This window comes from Leucopleurus acutus (genome assembly GCF_964270905.1).
Source record: "Leucopleurus acutus genome assembly, chromosome: 2".
Lineage (NCBI taxonomy): Eukaryota > Metazoa > Chordata > Mammalia > Artiodactyla > Delphinidae > Leucopleurus > Leucopleurus acutus.
In genome coordinates this window covers 85,493,586-85,517,298 of record NC_139143.1, presented here as the reverse complement: position 1 = coordinate 85,517,298, position 23,713 = coordinate 85,493,586, and the positions used below count along the sequence as shown (strand labels likewise).

The 23,713-nt window shown below is 37.1% G+C and overlaps 1 protein-coding gene across 2 annotated transcripts in view; it reads left to right on the top strand.

Moving 5' to 3' along the window:
- The first annotated feature begins 1,971 nt into the window (after positions 1-1,971).
- The window catches only part of VPS45 (vacuolar protein sorting 45 homolog), a 68,036-nt gene continuing 46,294 nt past the window's right edge, over positions 1,972-23,713 (top strand). For both annotated transcript variants that reach the window (XM_082832560.1, XM_082832561.1), the window contains exons 1-10: positions 1,972-2,127; positions 2,757-2,891; positions 11,927-11,987; positions 15,511-15,590; positions 16,665-16,733; positions 16,854-16,991; positions 17,429-17,539; positions 20,000-20,134; positions 20,575-20,688; positions 21,110-21,277. In XM_082832560.1, coding sequence (XP_082688686.1) covers positions 2,035-2,127; positions 2,757-2,891; positions 11,927-11,987; positions 15,511-15,590; positions 16,665-16,733; positions 16,854-16,991; positions 17,429-17,539; positions 20,000-20,134; positions 20,575-20,688; positions 21,110-21,277 — 1,104 coding nt within the window. In that variant the 5' untranslated portion in view covers positions 1,972-2,034. The remainder of the gene's footprint in view (positions 2,128-2,756; positions 2,892-11,926; positions 11,988-15,510; positions 15,591-16,664; positions 16,734-16,853; positions 16,992-17,428; positions 17,540-19,999; positions 20,135-20,574; positions 20,689-21,109; positions 21,278-23,713) is intronic.

Here is a 23,713-nt window from a genome sequence, read left to right as displayed (position 1 = left end):
AAAATATGCATTTTTTTTTACTCCTCTAAAATGTTATAATTGTCCAAATATAAATACTTAAAAGGATGCAGTTTCCATGTATTACTTACAGATTGACAATTGTCTAAAAAAGCACAAAGTTCATACACGAGCCTCTCTCTCCTTGTTCTTTCTAAAAAATGCATAAAATGGAAAACAACCTTATACTATACTGAAATCCAAATTATAGGTAAGAAAAAACAAAAACCAAATGACACAAGAGTGAAAATTAATTTTCAAATATTGGTAACTTACAGGATTTGCAGTTACTTTTTCATTAGCATTGGTTTGCTGTTTTCTATGTTTTAAATTGTAATATACTTTGAAGAAAATATTCAATGTATTTAAAATTTTTTTAAACATTTTAAATGAATAAGAACAGAATTTTCAGATAACATTAGATTTTTCTCATTTGTATCCATTTAAAGATTCATTTTCATATAACTGTTCTTGCAAAATGTATCTCAAAAATAGAAAAAAATGTCCAAAGGGAAGTTTTATTTATGTGGTAGAAAAATTGAAAAGAAAATAAACACATCTTCACAATTTCAGAGGTGACAAAAACCTATGGTATTTCAAGTGGTTTCTGATCTCCCTTAAAGGATTTGAAAATTGTATACAAAATTTTATAAAGTAATCTTAACAGCCAGATTCCTGTTGACGTGCTCTAAGTCTCGTTTTAACGGTAAACTTCATACAATGTAATGAAAGAAAATTGATTTGGTAATGCTGAACCTATTGATTAAACTGTGAACACAACAAACACTGGTCATTTTTTGGGTAGAAATATTTACAAGCAATTAAAGTCACTGATTTCTTGCAGTTGTTTCCTGTTGTCTTCCTGATTTTACAATTCCCCAACGCAAAGGTGCAGAAAACTAACATTTACCATCCTTTTCGAGAAATGGCATAATGGAGAGAAGACCTGCGGGGTATAAACACAGATGTAGACATGTGGAAGTTGATGGCTTTAAGATTCATTTTGTTGCTAAGTTTTTGTCGTTTCTTAAATTAAAATTTTGAGTTTTTCCTTAAAATCCCCGCGCTACTTTGCTTTAGCCCCACCGAATACATGTCCCCTACCCATTTTTGACCCTGTTAACTCTTCTCCTGCCGCTGTTTCAGCATCGCAAGTCCCCAGCAACCTGGGAGAGTTGAAACCCACGGAGTCCAAACGCCCAGGGAGCCGAAAACTGGGTGGTTCCGGGCTCCGCTGGACCCGCGGCCTGCGAGTTCCGGCGGCAGGCCCCACCTCCAGGCCCTCCTGGGAGATCCGAGGCCTCTCCCAGAACATTCCTAAAGGGCGTTCCCTATTTATTCGTTCAATAAGTATTTGTTCAATTTCCGATACCCCTCAGTCGTCGGAAAACCAATTAGGGCCTCACTTTGCCCGAACTGTGTCCTCGCCTTGTTAATGACACAAATAAGGCGGGGAAGACGAATCTCGGCCACTATTTAGCAAATACCGCGTGAGATTTACCAAATGCCGTCCCTCCGAGTCCCTAGCATCTGCCGGGAACACAAGGCCATCTTCCTTCCCTCCATCCTTCACTGCCACCCAAGAAAGCGTTAATGGCAAATAGCGACCACGGCCAAGCTCTGCTGTTCTTGCCTCCGAGCCAGCATTATGCCAAGTTCCTCCACACCGCGAGGCGCCACCCTCTCCCCAAGCCAGCAGGAGGGGCGTCAGGCCGCGGCCCGGACCCCGGGCCAAGGGCCGGGAGAGATCTGAGCGTCCGGGCCTCAAACACCTCCGGGCTAGAGGTGGGTCGAGAATCAAGTCCGGGCGTGGCATCCTAGGGCGTCTCAGCCGAATTCTTCCAAGTAGCCGGGAGGCTGCTTGTCCGAACCGCGTAGCGAAACTACAACTCCCAGGACCACAGCTGACCGGACTTCCGGAAGCCAAAGCCTGGCGGGGAGGAGGCTGCTGAGATCCGGACAAGAGGCCGGGGGTTAATTTAGCAAGAAAAACGGGGGGCGGGAAGAGCTATAGTGCTAACCTGTCAATTCGCCACCATGAACGTGGTTTTTGCTGTGAAGCAGTACATTTCCAAAATGATAGAGGACAGCGGACCGGGCATGAAAGTACTTCTTATGGATAAAGAGACGGTGAGTTTGCTTTTGCTCAGTGTTTGTGAGGGAACCCTCCTCCCTTGCAATAGCTGGTCCCATTCCGCTGTAGGATATAGTATGTAATTAAAGATTTATAAGTGAGGGTCAGTTCAGTGTGGAACTGAAAGGTTGTGTATGTAAAGCTTGCCTAGAAGGTTTGCAGTCTGAATGGCTCTAACCACTGCCGGAGGTTCTTGTACCCAGAACAGTTTATTGAAATCAGAAATCGTTTTTTAAATGCCTCTGCCAAGAAATAATATATAAGACAGCGCACTCGGAGGACCTTGGGATGGTCCTGTTATTTCCACTCAGCGTTATGTTTTTAAAGGAAAGCTGTCAGGGCTCAAACTGAGGTGACAGGTTATTATTTATTGGTCACAAAATTTAAAAAAAGAACTCTTTAAGGTGATGGGAAATTTATGGGTTGTTCGTGTTCAGAGAGAACGTTTCATTTTGGTACATTACTTATCATTTTAGATGCTCAGTAAATGTTATTACATATGTTAGTATTTAAGTTATCCAACTAAGTAGTGTTAATGAAAAAAAAGATTTTAAGGCTTAGGTATGGCTGCTTGTTTTTATTATTCTGGACTAGCATAATATTAGTTAATTCTTTTTCTTTACAGACCGGCATAGTGAGTATGGTATACACACAATCGGAAATTCTCCAGAAGGAAGTGTACCTTTTTGAACGCATTGATTCTCAAAATCGAGAGATCATGAAACACCTGAAAGCAATTTGTTTTCTTCGACCTACAAAGGTACTACATAAACAGCTGCCGTCTGCTTAGGCAAATACAGCACACTATGATCTGGAAGTATTAAGACAAAATAAATTTATATTATCATCATTTGTGGCATCATAATTATCCTGGTTTATCAGAGTTATAACCATGACTCTCCTCCTTTCCACATCTCAGTCACTGCTTACAGCCAGTTTTTCCTTCAAGGTGTCTTTAAGGTTCTCAGCTACTTCCAAAGCCACTAACTATCCCAGCAGAGACCCACATCACTTTATTCCTGGATTAACCTCCATACCTATCACACTGAACACCATTGCCGTTTATTTATTTATTTATTTTTAAATTTTTGAATTTTATTTTTTTATACAGCAGGTTCTTATTAGTCATCAGTTTTATACACATCAGTGTATACATGTCAATCCCTATCGCCCAATTCATCACACCCCCACCCCCACCCCCCACTTCTTTCCCCCCTTGGTGTCCATACATTTGTTCTCTACATCTGTGTCTCTATTTTTGCCCAGTAAACTGGTTCATCTGTACCATTTTTCTAGGCTCCACATATATGCATTAATATACGCTATTTGTTTTTCTCTTTCTGACTTACTTCACTCTGTATGACAGTCTCTAGATCCATCCATGTCTCAACAAATCACCCAATTTCATTCCTTTTCATGGCTGAGTAATATGCCATTGTATATATGTACCACATCTTCTTTATCCATTCGTCTGTTGATGGGCATTTAGATTGCTTCTGTGACCTGGCTATTGTAAATAGTGCTGCAGTGAACATTGGGGTGCATGTGTCTTTTTGAATTATGGTTTTCTCTGGGTATATGCCCAGTAGTGGGATTGCTGGATCATGTGGTAATTCTATTTTTAGTTTTTTAAGGAACCTCCATACTGTTCTCCATAGTGGCTGTATCAGTTTACCTTCCCACCAACAGCGCAAGAGGGTTCCCTTTTCTCCACACCCCCTCCAGCATCTGTTGTTTGTAGATTTTCTGATGATGCCCATTCTAACTGGTGTGAGGTGATACCTCATTTGTACTTTTTTTTTTTTGCATTTTAACATCTTCATTGGAGTATAATTGCTTTACAATGGTATGTTAGTTTCAGCTTCACAACAAAATGAATCAGTTATATATATACATATGTTCCCATATTTCTTCCCGCTTGCGTCTCCCTCCCTCCCACCCTCCCTATCCCACCCCTCCAGGCGGTCACAAAGCACCGAGCTGATCTCCCTGTGCTATGCGGCTGCTTCCCACTAGCTATCTACCTTACGTTTGGTAGTGTATATATGTCCATGCCTCTCTCTCGCTTTGTCACCGTTTACCCTTCCCCCTCCCCATAGCCTCAAGTCCATTCTCTAGTAAGTCTGTGTCTTTATTCCTGTTTCACCCCTAGGTTTTTCATGACATTTTTTTCCTTAAATTCCATATATATGTGTTAGCATACGGTATTTGTCTCTCTCTTTCTGACTTACTTCACTCTGTATGACAGACTCTAGGTCTATCCACCTCATTACAAATAGCTCAATTTCGTTTCTTTTTATGGCTGAGTAATATTCCATTGTATGTATGTGCCACATCTTCTTTATCCATTCATCCGATGATGGGCACTTAGGTTGTTTCCATCTCTGGGCTATTGTAAATAGAGCTGCAATGAACATTTTGGTACATGACTCTTTTTGAATTATGGTTTTCTCAGGGTATACGCCCAGTAGTGGGATTGCTGGGTCATATGGTAGTTCTATTTGTAGTTTTTTTAAGGAACTTCCATACTGTTCTCCACAGTGGCTGTATCAATTTACATTCCCACCAACAGTGTAAGAGGGTTCCCTTTTCTCCACACCCTCTCCAGCATTTATTGTTTCTAGATTTTTTGATGATGGCGATTCTGACTGGTGTGAGATGATATCTCATTGTAGTTTTGATTTGCATTTCTCTAATGATTAGTGATGTTGAGCAGCTTTTCATGTGCTTCTTGGCCATCTGTATGTCTTTGGAGAAATGTCTATTTAGGTCTTTTGCCCATTTTTGGATTGGGTTGTTTGTTTTTTTAATATTGAGCTGCATGAGCTGTTAATATATTTTGGAGATTAATCCTTTGTCCATTGCTTCGTTTGCAAATATTTTCTCCCATTCTGAAGGTTGTCTTTTCGTCTTCTTTATGGTTTCCTTTGCTGTGCAAAAGCTTTGAAGTTTCATTAGGTCCCATTTGTTTATTTTTGTTTTTATTTCCATTACTCTAGGAGGTGGATCAAAAAAGATTTTGCTGTGATTTATGTCAAAGAGTGTTCTTCCTATGTTTTCCTCTAAGAGTTTTATAGTGTCCAGTCTTACATTTAGGTCTCTAATCCATTTTGAGTTTATTTTTGTGTATGGTGTTAGGGAGTGTTCTAATTTCATTCTTTTACATGTAGCTGTCCAGTTTTCCCAGCACCACTTATTGAAGAGACTGTCTTTTCTCCATTGTATATCCTTGCCTCCTTTGTCATAGATTTGCTGACCATATGTGCGTGGGTTTATCTCTGGGCTTTCTATCTTGTTCCATTGATATATGTTTCTGTTTTTGTGCCAGTCCCATATTGTCTTGATTACTGTAGCTTTGTAGTATAGTCTGAAGTCAGGGAGTATGATTCCTCCAGCTACGTTTTTTTCCCTCAAGACTGCTTTGGCTATTTGGGGTCTTTTGTGTCTCCATACAAATTTTAAGATTTTTTGTTCTAGTTCTATAAAAAATGCCATTGATAATTTGATAGGGATTGAATCTGTAGATTGCTTTGGGTAGTATAGTAATTTTCACAGTACTGATTCTTCCAATCCAAGAACATGGTATATCTCTCCATCTGTTGGTATCATGTTTAATTTCTTTCATCAGTGTCTTATAGTTTTCTGCATACAGGTCTTTTGTCTCCCTAGGTAGGTTTATTCATAGGTATTTTATTCTTTCTGTTGCAGTGGTAAATGGGAGTGTTTCCTTAATTTCTCTTTCAGATTTTGCATCATCAGTGTATAGGAATGCAAGAGATTTCTGTGCATTAATTTTGTATCCTGCAACTTTACCAAATTCATTGATTAGCTCTACTAGTTTTCTGGTGGCATCTTTAGGAATCTCTATGTATAGTATCATGTCATCTGGAAACAGTGACAGTTTTACTTCTTCTTTTCCAATTTGTATTCCTTTTATTTCTTTTTCTTCTCTGATTGCCATGGCTAGGACTTCCAAAACTATGTTGAATGTCGTGATGAGAGTGGACATCCTTGTCTTCTTCCTGATTTTAGAGGAAATGCTTTCAGTTTTTGACCATTGAGAATGATGTTTGCTGTGGGTTTGTCATACATGGCCTTTATTATGTTGAGTTAGGTTCCCTCTATACCCACTTTCTGGAGAGTTTTTAACATAAATCGGTGTTGAATTTTGTCAAAAGCTTTTTCTGCCTCTATTGAGATGATCATATGGTTTTTATTCTTCAATTTGTTAATATGGTATATCACATTGATTGATTTGCATATATTGAAGAATCCTTGCATCCCTGGGATAAATCCCACTTGATCATGGTGTATGATCCTTTCAATGTGTTGTTGGACTCTGTTTGCTAGTATTTTGTTGAGGATTTTTGCATCTAATCTATATTCATCAGTGATATTGATCTGTAATTTTCTTTTTTTGTAGTATCTTTGTCTGGTTTTGGTATCAGGGTGATGGTGACCTCATAGAATGAGTTTGGGAGTGTTCCTCCCTCTGCTATATTTTGGAAGCGTTTGAGAAGGATGGTTGTTAGCTCGTCTCTAAATGTTTGATAGAATTCACCTATGAAGCCATCTGGTCCTGGACTTTTGTTTGTTGGAAGATTTTTAATCACAGTTTCAATTTCACTACTTGTGATTAGTCTGTTCATATTTTCTATTTCTTCCTGGTTCAGTCTTGGAAGATTATACCTTTCTAAGAATTTGTCCATTTCTTCCAGGTTGTCCATTTTATTGGCATAGAGTTGCTTGTAGTAGTCTCTTATGATGCTTTGTATTTCTGTGGTGTCTGTTGTAACTTCTCCTTTTTCATTTCTAAGTTTATTGATTTGAGTCCTCTCCCTCTTTTTCTGGATGAGTCTGGCTAATGGTTTATCAATTTTGTTTATCTTCTCAAAGAACCAGCTTTTAGTTTTATTGATCTTTGCTATTGTTTTCTTTGTTTCTATTTCATTTACTTCTGCTCTGATCTTTATGATTTCTTTCCTTCTGCTAACTTTGGGTTTTGTTTGTTCTTCTTTCTCTAGTTCCTTTAGATGTAAGGTTAGATTGTTTATTTGAGATTTTTCCTGTTTCTTGAGGTAGGCTTGTATAGCTATAAACTTTCCTCTTAGAACTGCTTTTGCTGCATCCCATACGTTTTGGATCATCGTGTTTTCATTGTCATTTGTCTCTAGGTATTTTTTGATTTCCTCTTTGATTTCTTCAGTGATCTCTTGGTTGTTTAGTAACGTATTGTTTAACCTCCATGTGTTTGTGTTTTTTTACTTTTTTTTCCCTGTAATTCATTTCTAATCTCATAGCATTGGGGTCAGAAAAGATGCTTGATATGATTTCAGTTTACTTAAGTTTACTGAGGCTTGATTTGTGACCCAAGATGTGATCTATCCTGGGGAATGTTCTGTGCGCACTTGAGAAGAAAGTGTAATCTGCTGTTTTTGGATGGAATGTCCTATAAATATCAATTAAATCTATCTGGTCTATTCTGTTATTTAAAGCTTGTGTTTCCTTATTTATTTTCATTTTGGATGATCTGTCCATTGGTGTAAGTGAGGTGTTAAAGTCCCCCACTATTATTGTGTTACTGTTGATTTCCTCTTTTAGAGCTGTTAGCAGTTGCCTTATGTATTGAGGTGCTCCTATGTTGGGTGCATATATATTTATAATTGGTATATCTTGTTCTTGGATTGATCCCTTGATCATTATGTAGTGTCCTTCCTTGTCTCTTGTAACATTCTTTATTTTAAAGTCTATTTTATCTGGTATGAGTATTGCTACTCCAGCTTTCTTTTGATTTCCATTTGCATGGAATATCTTTTTTCATCCCCTCACTTTCAATCTGTATGTGTCCCTAGGTCTGAAGTGGGTCTATTGTAGACAGCATATATATGGGTCTTGTTTTTGTATCCATTCAGCAAGCCTGTGTCTTTTGGTTGGAGCGTTTATTCCATTCACTTTTAAGGTAATTATTGATATGTATGTTCCTATGACCATTTTCTTAATTGTTTTGGGTTTGTTTTCGTAGGTCCTTTTCTTCTCTTGTGTTTCCCACTTAGAGAATTTCCTTTTGCATATGTTGTAGAGCTGGTTTGGTGGTGCTGAATTCTCTTAGCTTTTGCTTGTCTGTAAAGCTTTTGATTTCTCCATCGAATCTGAATTAGATCCTTGCTGGGTAGAGTAATCTTGGTTGTAGGTTCTTCCCTTTCATCACTTTAAGTATATAATGCCACTCCCTTCTGGCTTGTAGAGTTTCTGCTGAGAAATCAGCTGTTAACCTTATGGGGGTTTCCTTGTATGTTATTTGTAGTTTTTCCCTTGCTGCTTTCAATAATTTTTCTTTGTCTTTAATTTTTGCCAATTTGTTTACTATGTGTCTTGGTGTGTTTCTCCTTGGGTTTATCCTGTACGGGACTCGCTGCACTTCCTGGACTTGACTGGCTATTTCCTTTCCCATGTTAGGGAAGTTTTCAACAATAATCTCTTAAATATTTTCTTGGGCCCTTTCTCTCTCTCTTCTCCTTCTGGAACCCCTATAATGCGAATGTTGTGTTTAATGTTGTCCCAGAGATCTCTTAGGCTGTCTTTATTTCTTTTCATTCTTTTTTCTTTATTCTGTTCTGTAGCAGTGAATTCCACCATTCTGTCTTACAGGTCACTTACCCGTTCTTCTGCCTCAATTATTCTGGTATTGATTCCTTCTAGTATAGTTTTCATTTCAGTTATTGTATTTTTCATCTCTGTTTGTTTGTTCTTTAATTCTTCTAGGTCTTTTTAAAACATTTCTTGCATCTTCTTGATCTTTGCCTCCATTCTTTTCCAAGGTCCTGGATCATCTTCACGATCATTATTCTGAATTCTTTTTCTGGAAGGTTGCCTGTCTCCACTTCATTTAGTTGTTTTTCTGGGCTTTTATCTTGTTCCTTCATTTGGTACATAGCCCTCTACCTTTTCATCTTGTCTTTCTTTCTGTGAATGTGGTTTTTGTTCCACAGGCTGCAGGACTGTAGTTCTTCTTGCTTCTGCTGTCTGCCCTCTGGTGGATGAGGCTGTCTAAGAGGCTTGTGCAAGTTTCCTGATGGGAGGGACTGGTGGTGGGTAGAGCTGACCGTTGCTCTGGTGGGCAGAGCTCAGTAAAACTTTAATCTGCTTGACTGCTGATGGGTGGGGCTGGGTTCCCTCCCTGTTGGTTGTTTGGCCTGAGACACTCCAACACTGGAGCCTACCTGGGCTCTTTGGTGGGGCTAATGACAGACTCTGGGAGGGCTCACGCTAAGGAGTACTTCCCAGAACTTCTGCTGCCAGTGTCCTTGCCCCCATGGTGAGCCACAGCCACCCTCTGCCTCTGCAGGAGACCCTCCCACACTAGCAGGTAGGTCTGATTCAGTCTCCCCTGGGGTCACTGCTCCTTCCCCTGGGTCCTGATGCTCACACTACTTAGTGTGTGCCCTCCAAGAGTGGAGTCTCTGTTTCCCCCATTCCTGTCAAAGTCCTGCAATCAAATCCCACTAGGCTTCAAAGTCTGATTCTCTAGGAATTCCTCCTCCCGTTGCCAGACCCCCAGGTTGGGAAGCCTGACGTGGGGCTCAGAACCTTCACTCCAGTGGGTGGACTTCTGTGGTATAAGTGTTCTCCAGTCTGTGAGTCACCCACCCAGCAGTTATGGGATTTGATTTTACTGTGATTGCGCCCCTCCTACAGTCTTATTGTGGCTTCTCCTTTGTCTTTGGATGTGGGGTATCTTTTTTGGTGAGTTCCAGTGTCTTCCTGTCGATGATTGTCCAGCAGCTAGTTGTGATTTTGGTGTTCTCGCAAGAGGGAGTGAGAGCACGTCCTTCTACTCCACCATCTTGGTTCAGGGCCACCAATACATACTTATATCAGTGTTTTGAGTCTTTATCATTTTATTCACATCTATGCTCAGGAACCTTTAATGACTCAATTTTACTTCCATGATTAAATTTATATTTAGTAGCCCTCAGAGCCCTCCTTTAGCTGGTCTGGTCTGCCCTTATGTATTCAACCTCCTATGTCCTACCTCTGCTCCTCCACTGCAGCCAGATTGGCCTTTTTATGATCCCTTTACATGCTCATTCCTGTCCTCTGTTCTCTTCCCCTGATTAAAGATTCTTTAGCCTTCTGTCAGTTTTCAGCCATCATCTTCTAAATCTAACTTGAGTCCTCCTTTAAAATTCCTTTACTATTTCAGTCTTATTTTGTATGTTCTCTTGTTTTATATTCATGTTCTTAACTCCAGTGCTTGTACATTATCTACTTTCCAATATACAAATCTGACCATGTCACCACGCTTGAAACCCTTGAATGTTTGCTCATTGCTTTTATGATAAAGACAAAACTCCATTAAGTGTGGCCTGCAAGGCCCTGTATGGTCTAGTTCCTACTATTTCTATAGCCTCATTTCAAACCATTCCCCTTTTGCTCTTAGCCACACTAACCTTTCAGTCCACTGTATTCCGTCATGCCGCAGGACCTTTGCACAGGTTCTTCTCTTTGCCTGGAACGTTTTCATTCCCTCAAGCAAATCTTTCCTGGCTTTGCTGACCAGTTCAAACTCCCCTCTCATAAACACTTATAGCACCATCTTCCTCTTCCTATTACTTATCATGGTTGAAGTCTCGTATGGTTTGTGTGATTAATTAATATGTCTCACCTACCAGCAGTAAGCTCCAGGAGAGCATATTTTCACACTGTTCTGTCCCCAATGCCTGCCACATAATGGATACTCAATAAATAGTTCCTGAATTAATTAATACATCAATTAATTCTTTGATACAGTAGTTTCCAATTGTTTCATATTAGTCATGAAATTTTGGCTCTGGGAGGGATCTTAGAGATTATCAATCATTTCCTAACATTTTTTATTGGAGAAGCTCTTTCAGCGCCATATGTATGTTCTCTCAAACTCAAAATGTGTTGTCAAAAACAATTTTTCCTTAAGATTACATTATAAAGTTAATTTTTAATGTGTTTTTTAAATTTAAATGACAGTTTTTAAAGTCTTTTTCCCATTTAACAAGCAATATGTATTGCTTACGTTACTTTTAATTCTGTAAGGAAATGTATGGTTTTTTAACATTCAAAAATGATATTTTATATCACGTATAATTTGGGGATCAACTTTATACTGAAATTTAACCATATGTTATAGTATCAAAAGTAGATAAGATCTGCATTATGATCGTATGTAATTGGAATTATTATGTTTTGACCATTTGAAAATCAACTTTTAGTTCTAAATTTCACGTTTTATTTTTAAATAATGTAATTATACAAAAGGTCTTAGCCTACTGTTTGCAAATACTTCACAAATATTGCAGTTCTGCAGCCTCTGGTCCCAATTAGTTAAAAGTCCAAGTGAATATATTTAACTATATTTTCTCTTGAATGTTGGTTTTTAAAGGACTAGACACATTTTGATATTCCACATAAGAATTTTGATCAGATGAATAAAATTTATAAACAAACAGCTTGAGGCAAATTTGCAGAATTATTATCTATTTTATGTTGTATTTCAACATCTATGTCCTTTATATTTTTTAATCTTAATTTGGCCAAGGCAATGCAGCTAGTTAATGTTACATGATTCCTGATCATTGTATTCAATGTGGCTCTTTTTTATCCCCAGCCCTCACCCCTCCCAACATACACACACTTAATCTAGACCTCAGCACAGAGTAGGCACTCAGTAAATACTTAAATAAATCAGTGGATGGTACGTATTTATTACTTTCTCACTTAAGCAGTTCTCATATTTTATTTGTTTGTTCTTTTCTTTTCTAGGAGAATGTGGATTATCTGATTCAGGAGCTCCGAAGACCCAAATACAGTATATATTTTATTTGTAAGTATGTTATTTCACCTGTTCAATCATGTAACTAAATCCTAGCTAATATGTTCTATTGGGTACTTCATATCATCAGTAAGTTAATTGAATCCATCACTGAAAGAGTCTGGTGAGTTTTTTTGTCATTTCAAAGTATTAAAAGTGTTAAAAGTGTTGGACCAACATTCTGTTTCTGAGAGCTAAATGTGATTTCCACTCATCATAGACTGCTTAGGTTAAAAACAAATTTTTTGTTAAGTTTTACTTTGCCCTTCAAGTTTCTTTATAAGTCAAAAGTTGTAAGTAGTCAACTTTCACATTCTACCTTTGCCAAAAACGTATGTATATTTATTTCTATTTTACACTTTTATGAACGGAGGCATAGAAGCTGATTTATTTATTTGGAGGGAGGATATACTTGAGTTTGTTGGAAAAGCAGAGATTTACTTTACATACCAGATGAAAACAGTCTACTTCTCTTTGCAACTTTATGTAATACTTGAAAGTACAAGTCATCAGGTAGATATCTCCTGTTTGCATAACTTTTGGGGAGGGGAAAGGGGGTGGAGGCCTGGAAATAAACTGGGTTTGTGGTTACTATACAATTTATATGGATTTTTTTAATGTAATACATTCTGCTTTGGAAGTTACATCTTTTCTCCTCTAGATGTCCTTATTGATCTTCATAGCATTTGTATTGTTTACTTGAAGGCTTTGGAGTTTTAGGGTTTAAACTATAGTCTAAGATATATACTTTCTTCCGCATATACTACAATTTAATAATGGTACAAAAAATTAACATTTGTGATAAGACACTGTAGTTTATAAGAACTCTCTTATATTTTATTCAGCCCTTAAAACAACCCCAGGAGGTAAAAACAGGCAATTTTATTCTTTTCTGTCATCCTACTTTTGTTTTTGTTATTGTTTTATTTTTGGCTAATAATCACGGGTTTTCTTTTTCAATTAAGCTTTTTTTTCCTTTTTTTCTTTTCTTTTCTTTTTTTAAATTTATTTGATTTTATCTTTGGCTGCATTGGGTCTTTGTTGCTGCGCACGGGCTTTCTCTAGTTGCTGCAAGCAGGGGCTACTCTTCATTGCCGTGCGCAGGCTTCATTGCGGTGGCTTCTCTTGTTGCAGAGCATGGGCTCTAGGTGCGTGGGCTTAAGTAGTTGTGGCATGCAGGCTCAGTAGTTGTGGCTCACGGGCTCTAGAGCACAGGCTCAGTAGTTGTGGTGCACAGGCTTAGTTGCTCCGCAGCATGTGGGATCTTCCCAGACCAGGGCTCGAACCTGTGTCCCCTGCATTGGCAGGCAGATTCTTAACCACTGTGCCACCAGGGAAGTCCTCATTTTTATTTATTTATTTATTTATTTAATTACTGAGTAGTATTCCATGGTATGGACGTACCACAATTTGTTTAACTGTTCACCTGTTGAAGGACATCTCAGTTGTTTCTAGTTTGGGCTAATACAAATAAAGTTGTTATAAATATTTGTGTATAGGTTTTTGTGTGAACGTAAGTCTTTATTTCTCTGTAATAAATAATACCCAGGGAGCAATTGCTGGGTCATATGGTAGTTGCATGTTTAGTGTTTTAAGAAACTGCTAAATGTTTTCTGGCATGACTATGCCATTTTACATTTCCATTAGCAGTGTACAGGTGATCTAATTTCTTTGTATCCTCACAAGCATTTAGTGTTGTCCCTGTTTTTCATTTTAGCCATTCTGATAGGTGTGCAGTCATTCCAGTATTTTTTAAGTCAGATTACAAGCTAGGTACTGAGGATAGGAAAGTATAAAAACTTTTGTATTCAATGACACACATAGACACACACACACACACATATATTTATAGAGAGAGAGAGATTGATTCCCCATACTGTCAAATTTATCTGGACATCTAACAGAATTACTGTTTTGCTGAGTCTCTTAGCTAAAAATTGAATAGATCATGAGATGAAAGACTCCCTTTTCCTCTGAAAAGTTATTTGATGCAGTGGTTGGGATTAATAATCAAAAATAAGTCTAATATTTACTCTTCTGGTTGTAAAGTTTGTTTGATTTGGGCTGTAAATCTATGAAGTCAAAAAAAATTATATATGTTAAAGTAGTTAGCACTAAAGCCTAGGAAAAATGGACTGTTGAAATGTCTTGGGTGGAGCAATCAATTTCACAATTTTATTTGATTGAAATAAAATGAGTTTATATATAGTGATTTTATTCTTTACAGACTTTTAGCACAATTTATATTAATTAGCACAAAACTGGCCTTCTGCTCATGTCATTTTTTAATAATTTTATTTTTGTATATTTTTATGTCTACTAAACATCTTGTATAACAGGCTCCTCCCTTCCTTTATTTAAAAAAAAAACTTTTTTATTATGGAAGTTTTCAAATATGTAAAAAGTAGACAGAATAGTCTAATAAATCCCAATGTACCCATCACCCAGTTTCTACAATTATCGTACCATGGCCAATCTTGTTTTAGCTATACTGCTGTCTACTCCCCCATCAATATTATATTGAAGATAACCTAAGACATCACATGATTTCATCCATAAATATTTCCATATGCATCTCTAAATGATAAGGACTTGTTTTAAAGAGTACCATTATTATATCCAAATAATGAAGAAAATTCCTATTTATTCAAATATTCATTCAGTGTTCAAATTTCAAATTCTTTCATGCCTTTTTTTTTCACCACTGTTTGTTTGAGTCAGGATCATAGTAAGGTCCACACATTGCTATTGGTTGATACGTTGTTTAAGTTTCTTTAATCTTCTGTAAGTCCTCTCTCTACCCCAACCGCCTTGTGGTCTATTTATTGAAGAAACTACATTGTTCTGTTAAAGTTTCCCACAGCCTGGATCTTGCTGATTGCGTCTGCATGGGGTACTTTAACATGTTCTTTGCAATTTAAAATTTTCCCTCTGTCCTCTAGTTCTTGTAAATTGGTACGTGGATACAGAGGCTTAATTAGATTCAGATTTGATTTCTTTTTGACGAGAATATTTCATAGATAGTGTTGTGTGCTTCCACTGATTGTCTCTTACTGTGATACTAGCAGAGGTTAAAGCCCAATGCCTAGTTCCATCCATTGATTCATTTGGGGTTTGAAAAAAATGATGGTGTTTTAATTCTATCATTATCATTCCTTTGCTCTTTAGCTGGAAAATTTCTTTAAAGAGGAGTTTCCCCTCATCTACCGTTTGGTTATCTGGTGGTACAGTTTGCATATAAAAGGATAAAAGCTTACTTCTTTCCCAGTATTTGCTATTTTCAATATAATGATTTGGTTCCCTAGCATCCTCCAATGCCTACAATGGTGGTTCCCTTTTTTTTTTTTAAGTATTATGAATTTACAGATTTAAACATATTTGTGCTGTTCATTCCAATGTGAAGGTGTTTGACATATACCACAATGTATACTAAATTTCACTTAGTCATTAGACTTTAACTGTCAGGCCCATTTATGTCTAATTGCAGCAGAGGTGATCTCCTCTGAGTCAACCACAACCTATATGTCTGTTTCAGATTTCAGTAATGTGATCAGCAAGAGTGATGTGAAGTCATTAGCTGAAGCTGATGAACAGGAAGTGGTGGCTGAGGTTCAGGTAAACATATTGGTCCTCTAATACATATCTTATATTGGCCCTTTCTAAAGATTTGAGTCTAAAAATATGGAAGGTGTTGTCTCATAAGAAAGGAAGCTATTGATCAGACACAATAAATGTGCATTGCACCAGACTATACTCATATTTAGAAAGTTTGGAAGAGGTATCAAATTGAGTGGGAATAGAATTAAAGTAGGCAGTGGGAATGAGGAGATTGGAAAGGTACTGGATTGGTAGGGACGGTTTCACAGGGTTGGGGACAGAGCCAGATATGTCTTATGCTAGTTTTATGAGCTATACTATAAGAATATTCATCTACACAGTTATAGTTTATGTCTGATTGGGAGAGAATAGGAAGTAAAGGATGTGAATGAGGTTTATTAAAGTTCTGTTTGTGATTATCTTGCTTTGGGAAGTAGTAAGCAGATTTGTCATTAGGTTAAAACGTGCAACTCCTAAATGTTTATTCTGCATTCTATGTAATACTTCACATTAGAACATTTCATGCTACCTTTTCCTTCTTAAACCCTTTAGTGTTCTTGAATACATTTATCACAGATGTTTGAATACATTTATCACCTAAGTGAAGAATATCGTCCTCAGGGAAGCAAATAAACAAGTTTTGGATTTTCAGGAGGATGCGCTAGGTGATAAATGAATGAAAAAAGAATGACCTATTTTAAATCATATTCTCCCTCATGAGAATACACTGGACAGCAAAGTTCCTATTCATCTAACTGAGTGTAACATTGTGTATCTTGCCCTAGCAGTGTTTTATTTTTACTAATTGATAAGTCTTCTTAAGTATGATATGTATATTTATACCACTTTGTTTTTTGGGTTTTTTTGGTTAAAGATTTATTATTATTGCTACTATTTTATGATTATCTTATTAATTCCCTCACATTGATTATTGTTACTCAATTGTTAATTGATCAATTTTTCTCTTTTATACCTGCATTTCCTCAAACTTGATTGTATCACATAGTATTATATCACATATGAAAAATATTATTGCATGATACAGTTAGGAGTTTATGGAATGACTGACTAATCTTGGTGCTTTGTTTGCAGGAATTTTATGGTGATTACATTGCTGTGAATCCACATTTGTTTTCCCTCAATATTCTGGGTTGCTGCCAGGTATGGAAAGAAAGGATTTTTTTTTAAGTTTATTTATCAGGTAGGAGTTAATTCAGTAAGTAATTGGACTTGTAAGATAAAATTCAGATATTTTCTCTGAATATATGTTTTAACAAAAAGGGTCGAAATTGGGATCCAGTCCAACTATCCAGAGCAACTCAAGGACTGACAGCTCTCCTTTTATCTCTGAAGAAATGTCCCATGATTCGTTACCAGCTTTCATCAGAGACAGCAAAGAGACTTGCAGAATGTGTTAAGGTATGGCATTCTCTATCTCCAGTTCCAAAACGTCAAGACCATTCATTTCTTTTTCATATTTCAGAAATTAAAGGAATATTTTATCTAAAACTAAGGAGATGATGTGTTAGGTTTACTGGCAAAGAAGTGGGCATTTGTAATTCAAGACCGAAAGCAACAAATTAGAGCTAAGATTCTTAGGTTTAACCCAAGAAACATTTGCAAGCTACTTAACTTCTTTTGATCCTATTAAACCGCTTGTAAAATAGAGTTTCAAATCCTAACCCCTTAAACAGAATGCTACTAAACTTTGTCAAGCTTTTGAATCCTTTTATGGAAGGCGTATGAAAGTGCAAGAAACTATTGTTAAATGTGGTTTTTGTGTATTAATTTTCTATTTATATCATCTCTATCTGCTACTAATTGGTTCACCAAACCGTCTTTCTCTCTTACCACAGCAGGTGATAACTAAAGAATATGAACTGTTTGAATTCCGGCGGACTGAGGTTCCTCCATTGCTACTTATTTTAGATCGCTGCGATGATGCCATCACCCCATTGCTAAACCAGGTGCAGAGCCCTTTCTTAGCATAATGAAAAGATGATTTCAAGTGGTATTCATCAAAATGCAGATGTGGAAATGAACAACATGGTCCATTTATTTGCCTTCTTATTTTCAGCTATTCTTGTTTTTGCCTTGTGTTTCCTAGCATTCTGGTATCAGTGTTCTTCCAGCCACAGTCATCTTCAGCTCTTTCTTCTGCCTCATCCTTCCTGTCCCTTTCTGCCACCATCCCTAATTAAGGCAACTTCTGGGTCTGTAGATTCTACTTTTCCAGTGTCTGCTCTTTTCCATTCATATTGCCATTATCTTGGTGTATCTAATCTCTTATAGGAATCCTCAAATAGTCATCTTCTTGATTCCCCACTTTTAATTTCTCTCCACTCTAATGTATCTCAAGGATACAATGTTGTTAAATTACTTTTACTAAAGTAAGTTCTGATCCTATTACTCCTGGCTTAAAAATCTTAATTGTTTCGGGGGCTTCCCTGGTGGCGCAGTGGTTGAGAGTCCGCCTGCCGATGCAGGGGGCACGGGTTCGTGCCCCGGTCTGGGAGGATCCCACATGCCGCGAGCGGCTGGGCCCGTGAGCCATGGCCGCTGGGCCTGCGCGTCCCGAGCCTTGTGCTCCGCAACGAGAGAGGCCACAGCAGTGAGAGGCCCACGTACCGCAAAAAAAAAAAAAAAAAAAAAAAAAAAAAAATCTTAATTGTTTCCCATTTGCCTACTGGATGAAATACAGACTCCTGAACTTGGCATCCATGAGCCTTCACAATGTAGGCTCAACGTTACAGAAAACCTGCAGCCCACTACTGTGTAGATATACCTCATGATTTCCTGCCATCATTTTATTCATGTTGTGACCTCTCTTTGAACTCTGGCATGTTTGGAATACATTCTCTTCCCATCTTCACCTCTCAAAATTCTTATCCTTTAAAACCACTTGAAACATCTTTTAAGTGTTTTTGAAACATCTTATGACTCATGCTGCACTTTCTATGTTGTACCTTTGATTGTTTTCACAGTCTCCTAGGTTATACATTCCTTCAAGGCAGACTGTGTCTTACTAATGTTTGTTCTTCTGTGAATACAAGCACAGTGCCTTACACTTTGTAGATACTTTATTAATAGTGACTTTAAATTTATAGGAAAAGGCACAGTCTATATTTCAGTTCCATCCCAGCTTATAATAATAATGTTAATGCTAGGGGAAATCTGTGCTGTGGAATGCAACTTCTCTATGATATGATAGATAGCTTATATTCCTAAAATTCAAAGTAATATAACTTTATATATTCTATATATTACATATTATGTGTTACATATTTTATATACATTTTAATAATATAACTAAAGAAATTTTGATGATATAAAAAAGTAGAAAGAAAAATAATTGCTTATAATTTAGTTTCCCAAAGAAAAGCAATCATTCATTCAACAGATTTCACTGAGGACCTATTATGTGCCAGGTACTGTATTAAGTACTAGAGATAAAAGGTTAAAAGATACAGTCTCTGCTCTCAAAGAATTCATGATCCAATGAGGAGAAAGTAAACATCATTTTAATTATGAAGTATGTGCTAATGGCGAAAGCATGCACAGGATGCTGTCTGTGGAAGCATAAAGCATTTTGTTGTACTTATTTTAAATGCTGTAATGAAACTTGCCTTTTCAAGGACTCATTGGCAAATATTTTAGGAAATAAAGCACCTACTTTTATAACCTCTGAAGTTATTTTAACAAATCTAGTATTTAGACTCTAGATTTAGAGGGTAATTTGCTGGAAAATACTTAGTTTTCTCTAATGGGCCTGTGACTAAAAGTAACCTGTTCTCCATAAAAGGTGAGAAGGCAAATTTGGGGGTTTCTCCTTTCCAGACTGGAAACCGGTCCTTCTTCACAATGCATATTAAGTAAAAATATAAAGTAAAATGGATTCAGAGGCAAGCTTCTGAATATGTGTGTTTTGATCAACTCACAAGGTTTTTTTCTGGTAATATTAGTGTTCCCAGGATAAATATAGCACCACTCAGATCTGCAAGAACACACTTCTCATGCTGCAGAAAACCACAGAAGTGTACAGGAAATGGTACAGCTTGTAACTGCAGTACCAATATAGCCCTATCTATGAAGCCAAAAATATACTCTTAATTCACAGGCAAAAATTGGAGCTAATGATAGATCTAATTTGTTTTCTTTCTATCAGGAATATTAATCTGGCTGCCCTTCTTCCAAAAGTGTGAGATCTAAAAGCATTTTGACTGTCGGATGTTTAACCAATTAAAATGACAATCTTAATGCTTAGTATAGCACAAAGTATTAATAAAATTTGAGCTAAATAGAGAACCTCCATGTAAACAAGACTAGTTACTAAGAATGTTATCAGTTTTTATTTGTTTTCCTGACCGTGTACTATTTCCATGTTTTGTCAGTTACCAATTTTTTTTTTCTCATAATTCTTTATTTAGTGGACATATCAGGCCATGGTCCATGAACTACTGGGCATAAACAACAATCGGATTGACCTTTCCAGAGTGCCAGGGATCAGTAAAGACTTGAGAGAGGTGGTCCTATCTGCTGAAAATGATGAATTCTATGCTAACGTAAGTGGTTTAAAATTCTTTTAAATTTTTTTAGTTGTTTTTATGTAAGAAGGTTAATATTGATTTGTTAGAATGAGAGCAGGTTGGGGATTTCATGTAGAAGGATGATAGAGGCAGCCTGTAGATAAACTGCATCTCAAGGGAAGGCAGACTTTTTTCTGACCCTTTAACAATATTTTTTTCACAGTAATCACATACTTAGTTTTGTACTTTTAAAATTAGAACCCAATTTATTTACTTCCCTCCTGTCCTTAGCCCTTTGTGAAAATGGTAATGGTATTCATCACCAGTGTCCTGGCCAATATCCAGATTTGGTAATGATAATGAAATTTTCTTGCCCTTCAGTTCTCACTGTATTCAGTGTTCTTTTTTACTTCTTTTAAATTGTCTGAAAGTCAGACTTGTTGATAGAACTGTGTTTCCAACTTCCTTTTTCACAGAATATGTACCTGAACTTTGCTGAGATTGGTAGCAACATAAAGAATCTCATGGAAGACTTTCAGAAGAAGAAACCAAAAGAACAGCAAAAACTAGAATCAATAGCAGACATGAAGGTAAATTGAACATGTACATGGATGATTAACATACAAGACTTTGGAACTATTCATGTAAGCAGCATTTCTGGAATATTCTGGGTCTGATTTCTGCCTTGATTCCTTTTGTTTGGTTTGAGATTATTTTCTGTAATACTTCTCTTTAGGAAAAAATATAGTGAAAACTTCATAATAAGCCATGTACTTCTTTCCATTCATCAGTCATATTTGGTCTATTTAAAGACTCAGTCTACTGACATACACTAGTTCTTCTCTTCTTAAGCATAACAAAATGCCATGTGATTGAAAGTATTAGATGCCTTAGTCTGGGCAGAAGAATAATCCCTTCCTTTTTTTTTTTTTTTTTTTTTCTCCTTCTTCATATATGCCTATCCTCATCAAGAAATAACAGAACCCCTAATTGATGTTTTTCCCATGGCAGGCCTTTGTTGAGAATTACCCACAATTCAAGAAGATGTCTGGGACTGTATCAAAGCATGTGACAGTGGTTGGAGAGCTGTCTCGGTTGGTCAGTGAGCGGAATCTGCTGGAGGTTTCGGAGGTTGAGCAAGAACTGGCCTGTCAAAATGACCATTCTAGTGCTCTCCAGGTATCTATTCAATCCAATTTGATGAGCACCTACTATGTGTAAGGCACTGTGCCAGGCAGAGCAAGAGATACAAAGGCAAGTAATCCTTAACCAACGTGGAATTTACAGTGTAACAGGCAGTTGAGACAAGAACACAAATTAGTATTATTTAAGATAGATGTATGATAAGAGGGACAGTAGAAGAAAAATGCAATCTCAAAGGGTTCAGGCAATTAATTGAGTGTTTAGGAGGGCAGCCTAGTCAACTAGAAAGAATGCTAGACTAAAATCAGAAGATCTGAATTTCAGTGTTTGATTTGCCACTGCTGGCTTTGTGACCTGGAGCCATTGGCTTAATCTCTGAGCCATTTTCCTCATTTGTTAAATAAGTATAATGATATTTATCTCACAGGGTTGTTAGGAAGATTTTAAAGGTATAATATATTAAAATGCATTATCTAGGTTTTTATTATTGAACATCTGCTGTTTATTCTACAAACATGTGAATGCCTGCTCCATGTTCATGGTGCTGTGAGGATCTAGCGGTACAAAAATGAATAAGATACCATCCTTTTCCTCAAAAAGTTCACATTTTAGTAGAGGAGAAAGAAATTTAAACCAGGAATTATAATATATGCAATAAGTGCTATACTAGAGGTATTACAAAGGGATATGGGAATACAAATGAAGGACAACTGTTTTCCCTAAGGATGAATCTTCTTAGAGCTTCTTAGAGACAATGACATTAGGTCTGGTTCTGGACAAGTAATTAAGTAGAAGTGCACCAACCAGAGAAAAGGAAGGAAATTCTCAGCAGAGGGAATGCAGGCATGGAGATGCAAAAAAAAAAAAAATTTTTTTTTAAGGGAACAGAGACTAATTCAATGTAGCCAGTGCTGGATATAAGATGAGGAGTGGTCTTAGATAAGCCAGAAGGACAGATAGAGGCCTGGTTATGGCCATTGAAAGGAGGTTGGGCTTTAATCTTAAAATGATGAGAGCTATCAGAAGATTTTAGAAAAAAGTGACATAATCAAACCCTAGCCTCATGAAATTTACAGTATAAGTTGAAGAGACAAAACTAAAGCATGAGTAACAATTAGGCAGTGTTTCAAGTTAATATTTAATTAAGTCAAAATTGTGGTACTGACTATAATTAAAGATTTGAGGTTATTAGGGACAGTTTCTTAGAGAAGGTGATATTAAGATGGACCATAAATAATGAATAGAATCTGGAGGAGGATTTCAGCAAAGAAAAGATACAGAACTATGCAGAAAATAATAAACAGCATGACCTGTTGAGAGTGGGTGTGCAAGAGACATAGGAGATAAAATTGAATTGGTAAACAGGAACTAGTTTATGAAAACACTTGTAAGGGGGATTTGTACTTGCTGAGATAGGCAAAGAGATCCAGTGTAGAGTCTTACTTAAAAGTTGATATGATGAAAGCAGTATTTAAGGAAATTTAATCTAGTAAGGATGCTTTGGAGATGAAAAAAATTAAAGTCAGAGAGGCTAGAAGACTCATAGTGGTAGTAGTAAAAATGTACAGAAGGGCAAATATGAAAGACATTTCAAAGGGAGAAAATAACTATTTAGTGACAGATTAGATATAAGGATAACAAGGCAGAACAAATCAGAGATAATTACAAAATTCCTGAGAAGTGGCAAAACGTGGTATCACTGAGAGTAAGTAACTTGGGAATGAGAGTTCTTTGGGAAATAGCTGTTTCTAAGCCACTTATAATAAGAAGCACATTTCCTTATTAATAGGACCCTATATTCTAAAACTTAGTCTCTTTCTTTCCCTGCTGCAATTTTGCTTTATAAAATAAAGCCAGCATGGTATAATGGAAACAACACAGACTATCCTGGCTTGTGTCCTATGTCTATGTATCAAAGTTTCTCTGGGAAAATTACTTATTTTGCCCAAGCCTCAGGGATAATGATTTCAAACTTTTAGGTTGTTATCAGGATTTAATGAGATATAAAATGCTTCCCATATGGTAGGTACTTTGTAAAGGTTAGTTTCCTTCCTCTAAGTACAATTTTTTAAAGATATGGTACAATCAAAAGAAAGAAATTCACCCACCTGTGGTTGCTCTAGTTATACCAAAGTCTTCACTGTGATTTATGTTGATAGTTGTTGGTTCTTAATTTTTAAAAATGTTTATTGGGCTTCCCTGGTGGCGCAGTGGTTGAGAGTCTTCCTGCCGATGCAGGGGACACGGGTTCGTGCCCCGGTCCGGGAAGATCCGACATGCCGCGGAGCGGCTGGACCCGTGAGCCATGGCCGCTGAGCCTGCGCGTCCGGAGCCTGTGCTCCGCAACGGGAGAGGCCACGACAGTGAGAGGCCCGCGTACCGCAAAAAAAAAAAAAAAAAAGTTTATCAAGAGTTCCTCTGAAAACACCATCATTTTGAAAATCATAAAGATGCTATTGGCTTTATATTTAT